Here is a 19,210-nt window from a genome sequence, read left to right as displayed (position 1 = left end):
ATATTATGTAGGGCTGCAACAATTAGTAGACATAATCGACGACGTCGATTATAAAAAATCGTCGATGAGGAATTGTTGCGTCGATTAGTCATCAAAAAAAATATTATATATATATTTTTTTATTTTTTTGCACTACCTATCTTTGTGAAAGTGGCTTCTCAGCTCTGGTCCAGCCAGCTGAAGACTTCTTAGCTTAACATAACAGACCGACAGTAAGTTTGGGGGAACTAATGGGATAACTGGGGAGCGTCTATGCCTTCTACAACGCCGCTCGGTTTCCGGGTTCCTCTGATTGGCCACGACGCCCATGTGACCCTACGCTAGCACGCCCCCTTATCGCGGCCAGTTCGCCTATTGCTTAATAACAGCGCAGCAGTGCTGCTTTTGCTTCCGCGTTTTCCCTGATTGGCTGTGCCATGCCCCGCGGCAGGCGCGGCAACCGCAGAGCGGAGCGGCAGAGCGAGCGGAGCGGCAGAGCTTGCGGAATTATGTAACCGCCCTAGTAATCCGCCATGATTTTCATTCGGCGCTTCAGCTCACCTGGCAGAGCAGCGGTCCCGCGGTCCGTTGTTGACGAGTTCGAATCCCATCAAATTTTTTTTTTTAACATGATTTTTTTTTTAACGTGTATTCTTTCGCCGGTTAAGGTTAGGCATGGTTAAGGTTAAGGTTAGGCATTGTTTCGGAGTTGGTTAAGGTTAGAACGGTTAAGTTTAGGCGCTGTTAAGGAGCTGGTTAAGGTTAGAGTTTGTCTTAGAGAATGGCAACATTCTTTCTATGGTTAAGGTTAGGCATGGTTAAGGTTAAGGTTAGGCATTGTTTCGGAGTTGGTTAAGGTTAGAACGGTTAAGTTTAGGCGCTGTTAAGGAGCTGGTTAAGGTTAGAGTTTGTCTTAGAGACAGCCTATTTCCGCACTGCCGCTCTCCCGCGTTGCCGCGGTCACATGGTCAAATTGTCACATTCTTGCACTGCTGCGCTGTTAAAAAGCAACACGCGGCCAGTTCTCGGTGCGGGCTCGCTCTGAGGGAAGAAGGCCGGTCATATTCATTTCTACATTTTATACATAATATCCCAGCGTTTCAACAAGCTGCACATTATACTCACATTATGTGCTCATTAGAAGAAAATAATTTACTCATATTGGTCAGGAAATGGCGAAATGCTAACGTTATAAAATACCCTGACATTGGGTAGAAATGTAGCGGGGTTAGGGTGACCTATTGACGGGTCTGGGAGAGAGATGCAGGGCCTCGCGCTGACGCTGCCCGCCTCGAGGTGCACACAAGCGGCAGCACGTCTCACATCACCAGCCACACCTGAACGAATCTATCCCCCCCAAATCGGCAGCCCCTCTCGGCTAGAGACATTCGCCCTATATTGTGCCATGCAGTGCATGTGTGCACTACCTACTATCTGTTGATACAATTATATATAAAACGATATATTGTATATAATATATTTTAGGCAGTTTCGTGGCATGAATTGCATTTCGCTGTATTTCGCTGTAGACCGCAGCAGCTGGTGATAGAAATATAGCCTATATTTCTATCACCAGCTGCTGCGGTTTACAGCGAAATGCAATTCATGCCATTTCCTGACCAATATGCGTCAATTCTTTTCTTCTAATGAGCACATAATGTGAGTATAATGTGCAGCTGGTTGAAACGCTGGGATATTATGTATAAAATGTAGAATGAATATGACCGGCCTTCTTCCCTCAGAGCGAGCCCGCACCGAGAACTGGCCGCGATAAGGGGGCGTGCTAGCGTAGGGTCACGTGGGCGTCGTGGCCAATCAGAGGAACCCGGAAACTGAGCGGCGTTGTAGAAGGCATAGACGCAACTGGGCATGTTGTTTGGTCCTGACAAGAGTCTCAAAGCAACTCTGAGGTCATGCTCAATGTCCAATCTGTTCCTCTGCTCTGTCTTCAGCTGGACCAGAGCTGAGAAGCCACTTTCACAAAGATAATTTTTTTTTAATTTTTTTTAATATAATTGTTTTTCGATTAGTCGACTAATCGAAGAAATAATCGACAGATTAGTCGACTACCAAAATAGTCATTAGTTGCAGCCCTATGTGAATAGAATAGAAGTACTTAACCCAGCAATGAAACCACGTTGACAGACCACGGACAGAAGACTGTAAGGAGCTGATCCGTGGCCTCGGTGGTGCACGTAGAGCAGTCTCTGCAATCTTGGCCAAGACCCCGAGACATCCATCACCTTGGACAGCAGGCACTCGGAGAGATGGGGGGGGGGGGGGGGGGGGGGCAGGGCAACCATTCTGATTGACAAGCTAAAAGCAATTGGTTTTGATAGTCTATCAGTGAGCTGGATACAATCCTACCTGGAGGGGAGAGAACAGATGGTGGAGGTAAATGGTACCCTACCCCCCCCTCCCAGTGAGCTGTGGTGTTCCACAAGGAAGCATACTAGGACCGCTACTGTTCCTAATTTATGCAAATGACATGTCGTCAGCTTGTGACTGCAACTTGTTCCTGTTTGCGGACGACTCAGCCCTGCTGGTCTCTGACAAGAACAAGTTACAGGCTGAAAAAACCCTCAGCTCGGAACTAGGCAAAATCTGCATATGGCTCGCCGATAACAAATCATTACACCTGGGTAAAACAGAGTCCATTATTTTCGGTTCAAATAACAAACTCAGCAAGACCGACGGCTTCTCAGTTACAGTGGGTGACAATATTGTCACAAGGAAAGATGAAATTACCTACCTGGGTTCCATCCTAGAGGCTAGTGATGCACCGATGTGAAAATTGTGGCCGATACCGATAACCGATATTAATATTGCTGTTCTGGCCGATACCGATATTTACCGATGTCGATATCTCTGTATAGAAAACACTTTTTTATGATAATCAAATAAAGAGCTATTTTCCAAAACGCATAATTTTTTTACTTTTGTAACTTATTTTCAGAAATGACTGATATTTTGAAACTATTTAAGGCCAAAACATAAACATTAAAATTTTTTTTTTTTTTTTTTTTTTAATATCGGCCCTATCTTGATATCGGTCCGATACCGATGTGTAAAAAAACGGCCATATCGGCCGATATTATATCGGCGGCCGATATATCGTGCATCACTACTAGAGGCTAATCTTTCCTGTGACAAAATGGCATCCAATGTAATAAAAAAAAGTCAACCAACGAACTCGATTCTTGTACTGGATCTCCTCTCTGGTAAACAAGAATACCCTGAAGACTCTGGTAGGAGCACTCATTCAAGGGTACTACGACTATGCTTGCACCTCATGGTACCAAAGCACCTCAAAGGCACTAAAAACAAAATTACAAACATCCCAAAACAAACTGGTCAGACTACTGCTTGACCTGACTCCTAGAACCCACCTCACCTCTGCCCACTTTGCCAACCTAGGATGGCTTAGAGTAGACGACAGAGTACAGCAACTTGCAATGGGCCTGGTCTACAAGATACACTACACGACCAAGGTACCCATGTACATGTCAAAATACTTCCCAAAGGTCAGTGAATACCACAATCACAACACCAGAGGGAGCTCCACAAATCATGTTAAACCCAGATTTGGCTCAAACAAGGGAGTAAGGGACTAAACACGTTTCGCAATTATGCCACATCCTATGTGGAACGCCCTACCCAAAGCTGTAAAGGAATGTGAATCACTACCCACTAGGGCTGTCTTAAATACTTCGAAGCTTCGAAGCTTCGTTCGATGGCACAAGCTTCGAACATTAAAAAAAAATCGAAGTTAAAAAAAAAAAAGAAAAAAAAATCTATTTTTTTTTTCAAATTTTTTTTATTTAATTTTTACTCCGGTGTGTGTGTGTGTGTGTGTGTGTGCATGGGGCCATTGGGTGGGGCCGGGGGACAAATACACTGGAGGAAAGTTACCCAGCTCAGCACTGCCCAAATTATATCATCACTATTGCCTGTTTGAAGGATATCATCCTCAAACACATATACACCACCTACACGCCTATTCTCAGTCCTTGCCCCACAATGGTGGAATGAACTACCCACCCCAGTTAGGACAGCCGAATCCCATCCAATCTTTCGCCGTCGACTAAAGACTCACTTCTTCAACCATTATCTGAAATAAAATTTAAAAAATAAAATAAAAAAAATCTAACCCTAACTAACCTTACTGTCATGCACTTGTCCTAATAAACTAACATACACTGTAACACGCAACACTTTGATGAATATTGTTACTCAGCTGATAGAGTTGTATCCTTCCTGATGACCCGTCGTACAGAACTTGTAAGTCGCTTTGGATAAAAGCATTCAGCTAAATGACTAAATGTAAATGTGAATGTAAATGCCTTGTAGAATTCCACACATAAGAAAGAAAGATACTGGGATGAATAAACAAAATGGGAAATAAAATGTAGAAATGCATGCAATACATAAATAAATATGAATCTCCATATATGAAATAGAACATTTAGATAAGGTGCTACTGAGATGTTTTGGTGAGTTCTTAGTTTTTTTGTGGAAGTAGCCCTTCTTAAAAATGCATGAACATTCACTGATAATTGGTCTGTAGTGGAGTCTACAAGGTCTACATTGCCGGACCATGTAGAATCCGGACCTTGTAGACTGACATAATTCTGTGCATAGTTTAGTCTACACAGGCCATATTTCAAATAATCAAAATCTTACTTCATTCATCTTAAACATTCTTGATTTGGGGGATTGGTAGTTCCCATGAAATGTGAAGTTGTTCAAACGACAACAGCGATCCACCTTGAATTAAATCACACTGTGTTGGCTGCGTCACAGTCACGAAAGGGGCTACTTAATTCATTAATCCAATCCACTTTATTTATAGAGCACATTTAAAAACAACAAAGTTTACCTAGTGCTGTACAAGTCCCACAACATAAGATAAAAAGAAAAGAAAAAATTATATATACAAAAAAAAATTTATAATTTTTTTTTTAATTCGAAGCTTCGAATTAAAATCAAAGCTCGGCCCCGAAGCTTCGATTGCCAAAAAGAAATTCGAAGGTCAGCCCTACTACCCACTTTCAAAAACACTCTCAAAGAACACCTACGGGAGACTGCAATCCGAAACTGGCCCCTGCAAATGTCCTAACCCAACCCCCTCCAATGTACAGTAAATGACCAAGTATGGCTTTGTCAATATTCCAGTGTACAAAGAATAGTTGAATAGTTCCCAGTGACTATCGAATAGCAATTTTGTGAGTTTTTCCACAACCCTAGCTTTCAAACCTTCACCTGTTGCCTCTCTTTGCCCTGCTGACCTTCTCTCTCTGCTGCCACACTCCCACCTTATCCCTGTATCTGTCTCACCTGGTTCATCCTCCCTGGCCACACTACCACCTTATTCCTGTATCTGTCTCACCTGGTTCATCCTCCCTGGCCACACTCTCACCTTATTCCTGTATCTGTCTCACCTGGTACACTCTCACCTTATTCCTGTATCTGTCTCACCTGGTTCATCCTCCCTGGCCACACTCACCTTATTCCTGTATCTGTCTCACCTGGTTCATCCTCCCTGGCCACACTCTCACCTTATTCCTGTATCTGTCTCACCTGGTTCATCCTCCCTGGCCACACTCACCTTATTCCTGTATCTGTCTCACCTGGTTCATCCTCCCTGGCCACACTCCCACCCTGGTCCTCTCTGTTCCTGCAACCCGAGGTCTGTCTCTCTTCTTGTTGATCATAATGCAGTGCTTTCCCAGTTTCCCTAAACAATGGTATAGGGTCGTAGCGCCACTATGACAACTTTTTGGGGTACATCCTAGTCAAGGTAACTGGGCTATATGATATCAATCTTGCGTTGATCCAAGCATGTCTTCAGCTCGATCCGAACGTGTGTCTCTAACGTTTGTCCACAACGTATGCCGTTGGTGGCGATCAAGGCATCAAAAAACTACCCCCCCCCCTTTCATGCATTAATGATGAAACATAATACCTATGATATAGATTTGATTTGAGAATAATAGCGGGTCCAGGCAAGAAACGACAACGGTTATAGTATAATACGGCTATAAGGCTATTCCTCAGCATTTCAGGAATTACCCCAGACCGATCTAAAAACATACTTATATTCACCACGGTATAACGCGTGAATGTATGCATTGAAAAATTATCTCTTTTTTGCATCTTGACCGGAAGAAAGTCACTGGCAAATTACCAGTATTGTATCCATAGCTATAATATAGAATATAGTTATAGCTCTACAAACAAGGTGACGGACTCCTATCGTTTATAGCGTGGCACTGAATAGATGGGCCCCGAAAACAGCGCAGCAGCCAAAGTGTTACAGTACAGTGAAAAATAACAATACCGGGACATCACCTATCCATATATATATATAACTATCACAATATACACTGTATACACAATCACATCCTGAATTTCCCCAAGGGGATTAATAAAGGCATGAGGCATCATTAATAATAATAATGGATTGGATTTATATAGCGCTCTTCATGACACCCCAGTGACCCCAGAGCGCTTACAGAGTCCATTATTCGTTCATACACAGTCATACCGGTGGTGGTAAGCTACAATTGCAGCCAGAGCTGCCCTGAGGCAGACTCACGGAAGCGTGGCGAATAATCATTGCCTACGGCTAGAGCTGCCGCGATTACCGCATTACCGCGGTATCGCTGTTACATCACGCCCACCGCAGAGTTAGGCTGAATACCGCATCACAGCTGTTTTTTATAATAATAATAAAGTACCCTGCTCTCGTTGGGCTTGCGGCTCTCCTCTGTCAAGGTTCCAAGCGACCCTATTGGGTACCAGAAAAGTCACGTGAAACACTGCAGACCACTGATTGGTCAGAAGAGAGACGCGTCACACGTTGGAGCGTCCTGCAGTGTGTTACCACCAATCGGCAATCGGCAAGCGCGTATTAGTTTTTTTACGTCCTGAATGTCAGCCATTGATCAGAGCTCACAACACGGCTAATACGTTAGCTCCCCGCCGGAGTGGATTACCATCGCTCCTCAGGAGTACTAAACGAGGCATAATGATTTTACTGCAACGAATGTTATAATAAAAGCCCTTCGTTCTATACACTTGTCTGATTGAAAACTTTATTAACAGACCGCAGAATGGGCACAACTCGGCACGCTCTGAGCAAAGAAAGGAACTGAGATATGAATTGAGTAATGCTTGCCTTGCTATGGTCCGGTAAATACGCTGATGTTATTGAACGTGTAACTATATAACGTTAATGCCACAAAACGAATGCCTTTGTTAATCATAAGTAGTAACTTTATAATAATAATAAGAAGAAGAAAGGGTCGGGGGGGGTAACCGCCGGGTGCTACCAAGTACCACCCCTGCCCGCGACACCGAGTGAACGGCTCACGACAAGAGGGGAGACTTCGAATCCGTGTTTCACTTTCAATAACGAATGCGTGCTTGCCGAATCCCAAACAATATTCATGCTGCAAAGTCATCCTCTAAAGATAGACATTTAGACTAGAGGCAGGCTATATGCTATAAAGAGTAGACTACTACTACTACTACTACTACTACTACTACTACTACTACTACTACTACTACTACTACTACTACTACTACTAAAAAAATAAATAAAATGCATTCAAACTTTTATTTAATTAAATTTTTTGTGTGTGCAGTAATAACCGCGGCGGTAGGAAATATTTCGCAAATTTGTGCGGTAAGGAAAACATCAATACCGCGGCAGCTCTACCTACGGCCCCTCCGACCACCACCAACATTCATTCACATGCATACACATTTATACGAGGCAAGTAGGTTAAGTGTCTTGCCCAAGGACACAACCGCCGTGGGATGGACATGGGCTTGAGCGGGATTCGAACCACCAACCCTTCGATCATTGGACGACCCGCTCTACCCCTGAGCCACGCCGTCCCACAAATTTATTTGCATACTATAGAAAAGCGGAGAAGACGGACATATTTTGTGATGTACTTGAGCCAGACACATTGACAGTTGCATTATGTGACGAGATGGCACTGTCTGAGAGGGACTGAAGTTTGTCCTAATGAAATGGTTCACATAAACCTACTGGCTACACGGACAGGGATGCCTTTGTTTTAGAGCAATAATAAGCTGTAACAGCCATAGTTTGGACCAGCCCCGATAATGATCACCTGTACCTTTTATAGGTCTACAAGGCGCTGTCCCTCTTGTTGATTAGTTTCCAGCCTCACTCATTTGACTCCACTGTGAGAATTGAGAACTCTAGTATGTAGCATGTTTCCTATTAAATCTGCTGTGAGCCTAGTGCTCACAGCAGATTGAGATCCCAGGGTAGGCGTGCAGATCTGGTGACCAGGAACACTTCCCACTTCTGTGCTATTTCGTACAAAGTGATCTTATTATTTTAAGAGAATTTGACCCCGTCTTGTCCTCCCTCGTCTAACTCTGAACTCTCTCTCTCTCTCTCTCTCTCTCTCTCTCTCTCTCTCTCTCTCTCTCTCTCTGTGTAGACATAGCACCATATCTCAATCTAAGGAATGATTTCCAAGCTGAGCCGCAGCCTGAGCCGCGCCGCCCCCCTCCTCGCTCGCAGCCTCCACTCCGGCTCACGCCCCGCCTCCTCCGCAGCCTCCAGGAGGGCAGAGCGCCCGCTCAACTCGGAGGAGGTCTACGCACGCGAGGACAAGTATGGAGCACACAACTACCACCCGCTCCCAGTCGCCTTGGAGAGAGGAGAGGGTGAGTGTGTTCAGCGAAAGAACCCTGTGACTGTGATGTCACCTGGATGGAAAAGCTGGGGTTCCTTTGTAGATAATTAATGGGACACTAACTTTGTGGGCCTATGAAATATTTATGTGAGCTCATATGCCCAAATGAGATTTAAACGCTCTCTCGAACCTGTTAGCGGTACTAGCATATAAATCTAATCTGGGTGTGAGAACTCGGTTAAAACATTTTATGATTCCACAAAGTCGCTGCTGATTTATTGTCTATGGCGCAGCCGAGGATTTTATGTCCAAGTAACATAACGCATGTGAAGTAGGGTTGGGTGCTGTTCACATTTGAACCGATACCGGTACCCAACGGTACCTTTTTTCCGGTACTTTAGTCTCTAAAAATGTAATATGCCTACCTCAGTTGTAAAAAAAAAAAGAAAAAGAAAAAATCCAAACTTCAAATGATTTATCATTATTATTTATTTAGAACAATTTGTTAATATTAGTGCTGTGAATCGATTAAAATATTTAATCTCGATTAATCGCATGATTGTCCATAGTTAACACATTGTCCGCCATGGGTTATATCCATCAATATAGCCAGTCTGCCACCGTTGAAAGCCTATGGAGATGTTTACCTTCTTTGCAGGGCTATAACTTTTTTAATTTTATTGCTATATTGACATTACTATGGCCCATTCAACATCGATTATCTATCGTTCCGGATATGGGAACGTTATATTTTTTTCATTCATACATTGTTGTGTTAATACTGTCTTGAATATAAGTATGTTTATAAGCTTTTCTGCTGTAATTCCAAAAACGCTAGTTATAGGCCCAAACGCATATTATAGATTATCGATTGCCGTTTCTTTCCTATACATGCTATATTAAAAAATTCAAATGTATATGATCGGTATACATTATGCTTCATCATGCGTGGAGGAAAGGGGGGGCGGGGGTCATCTATAATTCCTTTATCGTCAGTAACGGCTTTATGTAGTATGGGTTGATGTATTGATCAGACTGTTTGCAAACAAAGAAACGCACATCGGGCTGAAAATAACGTTACTGTCCTCTTACCGTTCGGCGATGAGACTGGAAGAAAAATATCCCAATTATTTGACGCGATCGCCTAGATCCATTTCCAGTTTGTATGGCGCAATAAACGCCGAAATCATATAGCTTATTGCTCGCCCGACCATCCACCAGGCGGCGGTATTAAGGCGTTGCAATCTTATTCAGGGTCCCGCTGCAGCACCGGAGGTTGGCTGGATGAATTATGAATGCCATGGCAAACATTTTTAATATTGATTTAAAAAACGGCTTACGACGTTCAACGCATGTCGGCCAAAAACCGCGTAACTCGTTTATGGCGACCAATGTGTTAACTCGCTATTAATCGCAAATTAATCGCATTTCTTTAATTTATTTTGTATCTACCTTAAACGGATCTTTTTCAAGTTCCAAGTTTTAATACTCTTATCAACATGAGAGTCAACAAATGCTTGCTTTATGCAGCCATTTAACACAAAAGGATGACCCTCATGCATTGTAAATTTGCATCAAATGAGTGATGCACAAAATAACTTAAAAGAAAATGATAATTTAAAACGATGAATAAAGTGTGCATGAAATAATAGGGGAAAGAAAACGTTAGGAACTTGTTATATTCACCCACACAAGGGCTGAGTAATCACTCAGTAAATTCTTTATTTATTTATTTTCTTAACACTTTGAGTGCCAGCAACGCGTTTTGTCGTTAGTTCATGCCGCCCTTTGAGTGCCGGCAACGCTATATAGCGTTTGTTTGTCGTATTTCTTTTTATTGGCGATTTGAATTCATATTTCATCAATCGAGCCTCACGCTAGTGTTGCAGAGTCTCTCTGAGCTCAATTGGGAAGATACCGCCCCCTATCGTCTCTCCCTGTGGTACTGCACCCCATTACTTTAGACCAGGGTTAGAAAAAAAAATAAAAAATCAAGGGCTTTTTTTGCCCCCCTTAATTGATTTTCGGGGGCACTGCATTTTTATGATAAACGGTTATTAAACATCCTTATCATTTAAAAAATACAATTCAGTGCGTGAACGGCAGCTCTTGTTTTGCTAGGTGGTAAGTTATGTCAAATAACTTGACCATTCTGCTGAACAGGTCAGCATTCATTTTCATAACGGACTGGACGATGGGTTCGTTGTGTTTCAGTTTGTTCTTCCACGCTTCTGTGAACAACATAAACACGGAAAACTATAATCAAAAACTGTATAAAAAAAACACACGTCAATGGAGCACAATTACGCCTGTCCAAAACGTGGTACAGCTAGCCTATTGCAATGACGTTACCTAAGTTAGCAAACTTGCTAACGTTAACGTCAGTGACACCAGTGGCGGGAAGCCCAGAACAATGGTTGTCAGCTGTCAGTGCGCACAGGGCTGAAATTGTGCTGGGAGCGTTGTGGTGTTTGCAATGGAGGAGAAGTTTGGTTCACTTGTAAATAAACTATTCACATAAATAGGCCTGCCACGATAACACATTTTGCTGGGCGATTAATTGCCCCCGAAAATATCGCGATAAGCGATATTATTGCGACCGGTTAGAGAATTTTTTTTGAGAAATGTATTTCCCAAATCTTTTATTTTGAAGCCCACCGCTCCGTCTTTTCCGGTGTTTTAGACTTTTATTTTGAAGCCCACCGACCGGACCGGAAGTATTGTTGTTATTATCCTAGCAGCCAACTTGTCTCGTCCGGTTCTGTTTTTGAGCTAATGATAAAACAAATTGTTGGTGAACAACTAACTTTAGGTTAGTTTTAACGTTAGCTACTAACGTTAGATGCAGCTACTACAGGCAATCAACGATGAGGAGGAAGCGTCAAAGCAGTATATAATAGAATAGCTGTGGTGCGTAAGCACTGCAGCACGACTCGAAACTACCGGAGTGTTATAATAAATTAATTCATGTTTAACTTGTCCCCGTGTTCAGTCCTTTGACTAGCCCCACCCGTTCATTGTAAACAATGATGCATGTAATTGTATTAACGTTATTCTGTGTTGTACTTGTAGCTATGCTATACGTTGTATTTTGTTTGTTAGCTATTTAGCTAATGTTGTTAGCATGGAATGAGAATCAAAGCTCTATCTTTCATCTTTATTTAGCAGTCCAGTTTCTCCGGGCAGTAGCGAGTAACTACTTGGGTCTAAAAATAGCTAACGTTACACTACAAATAATGCTACTTGGTTAAAAGGAGCAACACTATTGAGAAATGTAGTTAAGCTATGTGGCCCCACGGAGCTCCCGTGCTGTACTCTAGTAACGTCAGCGGCCCGCCTCCCAACACGGACAGTGACTGACAAGGGGCACTGGTTCCGCCTCATTAAAACAAACGCGCAAATAGCAATTAATCGCGCCCGTCAAAATCATTGCATTCATTTTAATTATCGCAGCAATTAATCGATTTATTGCTTATCGCGGCAGGCCTACACATAAATGAAACAAAACGGATCAGGCGTTCTTTGTGTGTAAATATGATATGATATGAACATGGATGTCGAAGGAACAGAAGCCTCTACATTGAACATGGCACGCGAAGGAACAGGACACTCTACATTAAACATGGCGCGCGAAGGAACAGGATTGGAAACTCTACAGCTAATATTACATTCAAGCTAATTAACATACAAATTATAAAACATTGTCGACACTTACCATATGCCATTTTGTGGCCGCGGCTGTCTTGGTGGCGCAAAGCGCTGTATTTTTTGACAGTCTTCGTCCCGCGGACAAAAAGATCCACACAAGCTCCTCGAACACTAGCCGTGTTTGCAGCCGGCGTCTCACGACAAGCTTTGCAATAAATGATATGTTGACCGGTAGGCAGCATCCTCCTCAACCCCTACCCAGTCTAATCCCCACGACTCCATCGTACTCCGCTTTACATTTTTTTATTTGAGGACCTGGGGAATCTGCTTCTCCGACTCTTTTTCCTTCGTGTTTTTATAGTTTGATAAAATTCCATCAAATGCTGGTGAGCTGCTCACCTGCTAATGTGAGAGGGTGGGGAGAGTGACGTCGACATCGGCGTCTGATCAAAACCGATTTAATAAAGCACGTCTTTCACTCGTCAGTTAAATAAATAGTAATATAAATTTTTATACTATGTTTGATAACGTAATGTTAATGACATTAACACTTTGATTGCCTAAGGCTAAATTCATGATATACCATAGGTTGCCGGCCAGCTCTATTTGTCTATGTAGAAGTTCCCCTTCTTTGCAGGGCTATAACTTTTTAAATTCTATTGCTAAATTGCCATTATTAGGGCCCATTCAATGTCCTATATATATTGTTCAGGGTGTATGAACGTTAAACTTTTTCATTCACATATTCATACTAAAATATGATCTAAAGTATAAGTATGTTTTCATCTCTTTCTGCAGCTTTCTCCAGAACGTGATTTATAGCCCCAAATGCATTATATTGATGATCAAATACAGTTTGATAGCAATCGGCGCGATATAAAAAAATCCAACTGGACGGACTTCTGGAAGTTACTACACGTAATCTGATGTTGACCGGATGGCCGAGGGGGCGTTTATAATTCCGTGGGCAGCGTTATACCATTCATCTAATGTGGGTCAAATGTTCATCATAGCAGTTAGTATCGTACACATTGAAAAATAACGCTGAATCTTACCGTATCTTCCTCGCGCCGTTGGGCGATGAGCGTGGAACAGACATTTTCCTATTATGGGATATAGAAATATCCGGTCCATTTCCAGGTTGTATAATAATATATACGTCCAAATCATGTTGTTTTTTCGAGTTATTTGCAGCGATCGATGTTCACTGTGTGAAGACTGAGTCTCTCTAACACTAGCGAGTGCCCGGACCCCATATGGAGTGAGTCCTACCGGGTTAAAGGTAACATCCGTTTTTTCGATCTGCCGATCGGCCACCAGATGGCGGTCTTGAACCGCTAGAGGATTGAGAGGAGATCACACTTGTGTCTCAGGGCCCCGGAAAGGAAATATTTTTTGAAATATTGATATCAAAGACGAGTTACGGCGTCTTCGGCAACTTGAGCATGGCGGGGAAGGACGCCTAAAAGCGTCTTCCGGCAGTTAAAGTGTTAATGTCTCCATATATATATATATCATTACATAGTAAACTGTCTGGGGCTTTTTGTCCCCCCCGGCCCCCCTTAACATGAGGGAAGCCGAGAACGCATAGCTGTCAGTGCGCACAGGGGTGAAATTGTGTGTCACAGCTGGGAGCGTTGCAGTGTTTGCAATGGAGGAGAAGTTTGGTTCACTTGTAAATAAACTATTCACATAAATGAAACAAAACGTAATGTTTCCGTTAGAAAATATTGGGGCCGGTCTCTGTGTCCTGGAAGATTTCAATCTCCCGGACAAATGTGAGAAATTCCGGTCAGTTTATTGAGCTTAAAAACAATTGATAGGCAGGCTATATAAAGAATGACATCCTCAAGGCATGTAGATTTATAATATTTTAACTTAAAACTAGGCTACTTTTGCGTATACAGTCATTAATATATTCCAAATAAAATAAGTCCCTCGAGACTCCGTGCTGCTGGTGACTTGAAATCAAATAGGTGTCTGTGGGCAGTCAGCCCGACATTAACAGCAGTCTGTTATAATCACATTTTTATGAGCTAACGAATTCCGTTATATTGGACATTTGTATTAATTATATCAAGCGAAGAACTGAGAAATTTGGCAGAGAGAGACGGCAACATTATCGTGGGGTTCACTGAAACGTTCAACGAAGCGATAAACTAATCCCAATAGTATGCAACTGCAGAGCCGCAGAGCCAGCGGCGCCATCAGGTCCGGTCTGGGGACCGCTCAGCAGCGCCACCCACCCAGTGGCTGAATTGCCAATGGCTGAATTGGAGTATTGCACTGTGCGGGCACAACTGTGAGCTCTGCGGCTCTGCAGTTGCATGCTTCTCGCTAATCCAGCACAGGTTGCAAGGGAATTATTTTCACAGGACATTATGACCGGAGATATTTAAATATGTCGGACTTCAACAGATTTCCCCGGTAAAAAAATGGTAATTGCCGGACAACGGAAACCCTCTCCATATATATATAATATATAATAATAATATAATAATATATATAATTAGTAAACTGTCGGGGGCATTTTGTGCCCCCCTTAACTGATTTTCGAGGGCATTTTGTCCATTTTCACGGGCATTTTGCCCCAAGCCCCCGTTAATTTCTAACCCTGCTTTAGACTGATGAAGGGGGGGGGGGGGCAGTTTCCTCATTTTACTTTTCCGTCAAGCCAACTGAAGAATCCATTGTGATCGCCGACCATCAGAACAGCGTGGATTATGTATTTCCAGCACCCAACGCTGAATCAATAAACGCGATCGATATTTGGAATGGCGATCAGGAATTGGAATAATCTTTTTGGATAACATCTGATCTGAGGTAAGGAATCTATTTTACCAGTCTTGGGATAGTCAGAGCTTTTTTCACAGATATCAGCGTGTCCCATATGTGTGTGTGTGTGCGATCAGGAAATGAGAGAATCGATATTTCAGCCCGCTTCTATAGCGTGCATAAGTACACATATACTATCGATAATCTAGCGTTTATTTGAAAACGATTCATAAATAGGCCGAAAAATGTCAGTTTTTGTGTATGCCAGAATATTCCAATAAATGCCGATTATCACGGAATCTTTATATTTTCCTTAAACGAGGGCTTTTCAAAATGCTATAAAACGGAAATTAAGCGATTTAAAAAAACAATCCGTTTCGACAATGTTGACTGCAAACAAGTCATTGATAAACGACGGGCAGATTACATTTACATTTACATTTACATTTAGTCATTTAGCTGACGCTTTTATCCAAAGCGACTTACAAGTTCTGTGCGACAAGACAGCAAGAAGGGTATAACTCTATCAGCTGAGTAACAATGTTCATCAAGGTGTTGCGTGTTACAGTGTAGGTTAGTTTATTAGGACAAGTGCATGACATTAAGGTTAGTCGGGCTTTTTTTTTTTTTTTTTTTTTTTTTTTTTTTTTTTTTTTTTTATCATTTCAGATAATGGTTGAAGAAGTGAGTCTTTAGTCGACGGCGAAAGATTGGACGGGATTCGGCTGTCCTAACTGGGATGGGTAGTTCATTCCACCATTGTGGGGCAAGGACTGAGAATAGGCGGCTTCTCTTTGATGACCCTCCGGGAGCTTGGATAGGAGTAGATCTGAGGCGGCCAGAAGACGCAGAGCGTAGGGGTCTTGAGGGTGTGTAGTTAGAGACCATTGACCGGAGGTAGGCGGGAGCGGTTCCCTTTGCCGCACGGTATGCTAGGTCGAGGGCCTTGAAGCGGATACGTGCAGCAATGGGGAGCCAGTGCAGGTCCCTAAGAAGTGGGGTGACATGGGCTGACTTCGGTAGGTTTGAGATCAGGCGGGCCGCTGCATTTTGAATGAGTTGAAGAGGCTTGGTGGCAGTGGCCGGGAGGCCAGCTAGCAGTGCGTTGCAGTAGTCGAGGCGGGAGATGACTGTTGATTGGACGAGGAGTTGGGTGGCTTCTTTTGTCAGGAAGGGGCGTATCCTTCTGACGTTGCTCAGGAGGAATCTGCAGGTTCTGGTTGTCGCTGCGATGTGAGCAGAGAAGTTCAACTGGTCGTCGAGGACAACACCAAGGTTCTTGGCGGTCGGCGACGCGGTCACAGCTGCATTCTCGACTGTAATGGAGAGGTCGGTCAGGGGGGAGGATTTGGCCGGCAGGTGGAGCAATTCTGTTTTGCTTAGGTTCAGTTTGAGGTGGTTGGTCGTCATCCAGGCGGAGATGTCGGACAGACAGGCCGAGATCCGCTCAGAGACGTGGATATCTGAGGGAGGGAAGGAGAGGAAGAGTTGAGTATCATCGGCATAACAATGATATGAGAAGCCATGAGATGTGATAATGTTACCCAGTGATTTAGTGTAGAGGGAGAAGAGAAGGGGTCCTAGGACCGAGCCCTGGGGGACACCCGTCCGGAGGGGGCGGGTGGCCGACAGAGTCCCTCTCCATGACACTTGGTAGGAGCGGTCATTGAGGTATGATGTCAGCCATGTCAGCGCAGATCCAGCCACTCTCATTCCTGCGAGGGCCGCGAGGAGGATCTGATGGTTGACTGTGTCGAAGGCTGCAGATAGATCTAGGAGAATCAGGACAGAGGAGAGGCCTTTCGCTTTTGCTAAGTGAAGTGCCTCTGTGACCGCAATGAGGGCCGTTTCTGTGGAGTGGCCAGTCCGGAAGCCAGACTGATTGGGGTCTAGGAGGTCATTCTGTAAGAGATAAGCAGTAAGTTGGTTGGATACAGCACGTTCAAGTGTTTTAGAAAGGAAGGAGAGAAGAGAGACAGGGCGATAGTTGGCTATGACGGTGGGGTTCAGGGTTGGTTTTTTTATGAGGGGCGTGACTCTGGCTTGTTTTAGGGAGGTGGGGACCACCCCCGAGTTGAGTGAGGAGTTGATGGTTGCAGTTAGGAATGGGAGGATGTCCGGTGCTATGGTCTGGAGGAGTGGGGAGGGTAGCTGGTCCAGCTGGCATGTAGTCGGACGGTTCGACGTTACCAGTGTCAGGGTCTCGGCTTCTGTAATGGGAGAGAAAGATGACAGAGTGAAGGATGAGGTTCTCGATTCAGCGTTTGGAATGGGTGGGGGTTGGGAGAAGGAGCTGCGGATGTTCTCCACTTTTTCCTCAAAGAAGATCGCAAAGTCTTCGGCAGAAAAAGATGAGGGAGGAGGAGGTGGGGGGGGGAGTGAGGAGGGAGGACATGGTAGCATGCAGTTTGCGAAGATTCTTGGCAGAGGCCTCGATCCTATGGTGAAAGAAAGAAGCTTTGGCATTAGTAATGGTTTTGGAGAATGTTAACAAGAGGTTGTGATATGTGTCGATGTCAGCAGTGAGGCGTGACTTTCTATACTTAGACACATAGCCATAATTTAAGACAGAGATTATGCGTTCACAACGCTATCATTGAAGTGGGTGCCGGCTAGGCCTGTCACGATAACACATTTTGCTGGGCGATTAATTGTCCCAGAAATTATTGCGATAAATGAGATTATTCCGGTTTTGAGATTTTTCTTTTGAGAAATGTATTTTCCAAAAGTTTTCAATTAACCTTTTTTTTTTTTTTTTTTTACTAATATAATGATAATAGCATAATAATGCAAGGAAACCGTTTCAAAGTGCAATAAACCTTTATTTAACATTGGAAGACATTTTAAATATCCTAAATTACTACCTAACCAATCAGATCTGCGATATGAGGTAGCGTCACAAGCAGAGTAACCTCGTTCCCAGTTTTATCTCCGTGAGAGCAATGATAAAACGAGCAGAGCAATGTGTGTGGACAAGAGGCTTTTTGTGTCATCCTTTTAACATGTACTTGTATTATTAATGTACCTTGCAGTACCATGTACAAAATGTTAAAGTATGAGGAAAAAACGGTGGAAACATAATAAATAAAAGGCAGTGAAACAATAATCAAATAAACACCAAAATATATACTATCTCTATTGAAATAGAGACTTTTCAGCACAGGATAAACTAGGGATGGGCAAAAATAATCCAGATCGATTGATCACATGATGTACTCGAGTACCTGTGGAGGAAAACGTTGTACAAAATAAACGTTTTTTATTTCTGGTGTTTTAGACTTTGCTCTTTTATTTTGAAACCCACCGACCGGAGCGGAGGTAATGTTGTTATTATCCTAGCAGAACCTATGAGCGGACAACTTGTCTCGTCCGGTTCTGTGTTTTTGAGCTAATGATAAAACAAATGTTGAGATTGTTGGTGAACAACTAACTTTAGGTTAGTTTTAACTAGGGATGACCCCCGGACCCCGGTTCTAAATGGGAACCGGTACTATATTAGAAAAGACCGGAGTATTTATAAGCTCCGACGTCATCGGTACTGCTATCGGTACTCGAGAAATGATGGAGTTTTTTTTTTAGGAATTTAAACGTCGCAAACTAATCTTGTTGGCCGTTTTCTATATCTCTCCTCCCTCGGTCTCTCTCTGCCTGCGCGAGGAGCGGGCTGTGCTGTGCTCACACACACTCACACACACACACACACACACACACACACACACACACACACACACACACACACACACACAGTGCTGTTGTAGGCTACAGAGTACAGACAGCTCTGCTCTCATCATGGCGGACAGAACGAAACGTTCAAAAGTCTGAGTCTATTTGACTAAAGTCGATGCGGACAACGCTTGTTGCCACAAGTGCAACAAGACATTTGCCAGTAATGTATAAGCGCTGGTACTTGTCAATGTGGCTGGCGGGGAGCTAACGTTATTAGCCTGAGGCGAGCTCCGAGTAGAATAATGGCTGACAATCCGGAAGTAAATAAACGAACGAGAGCTTCCGATTGGTGGTAAGAAGAAGAGGTGGGTGCAAGCGGTGTGACGTAATTGGCAGATCGACTGTCAATCAAAATAGTATTGTATGACTCCAACTTTTTTATCTTACATTTGTTGTTA

General features: G+C 43.3%; 1 protein-coding gene across 1 annotated transcript in view; it reads left to right on the top strand.

Moving 5' to 3' along the window:
* oat (ornithine aminotransferase) overlaps nt 1-19,210 on the top strand; it is a 48,172-nt gene that overhangs the window by 6,990 nt on the left and 21,972 nt on the right. Inside the window, exon 2 of the mRNA XM_084323797.1 lies at nt 8,466-8,694. Within this exon, the coding sequence (XP_084179923.1) occupies nt 8,493-8,694 (202 nt within the window). The 5' untranslated portion in view covers nt 8,466-8,492. The remainder of the gene's footprint in view (nt 1-8,465; nt 8,695-19,210) is intronic.

The sequence above is a fragment of the Notolepis coatsorum genome, assembly GCF_963971535.1.
Source record: "Notolepis coatsorum genome assembly, chromosome: 10".
NCBI lineage: Eukaryota > Metazoa > Chordata > Actinopteri > Aulopiformes > Paralepididae > Notolepis > Notolepis coatsorum.
Note: the sequence above shows the minus strand (reverse complement) of the source record. Positions and strands in the feature narration are given on the sequence as shown.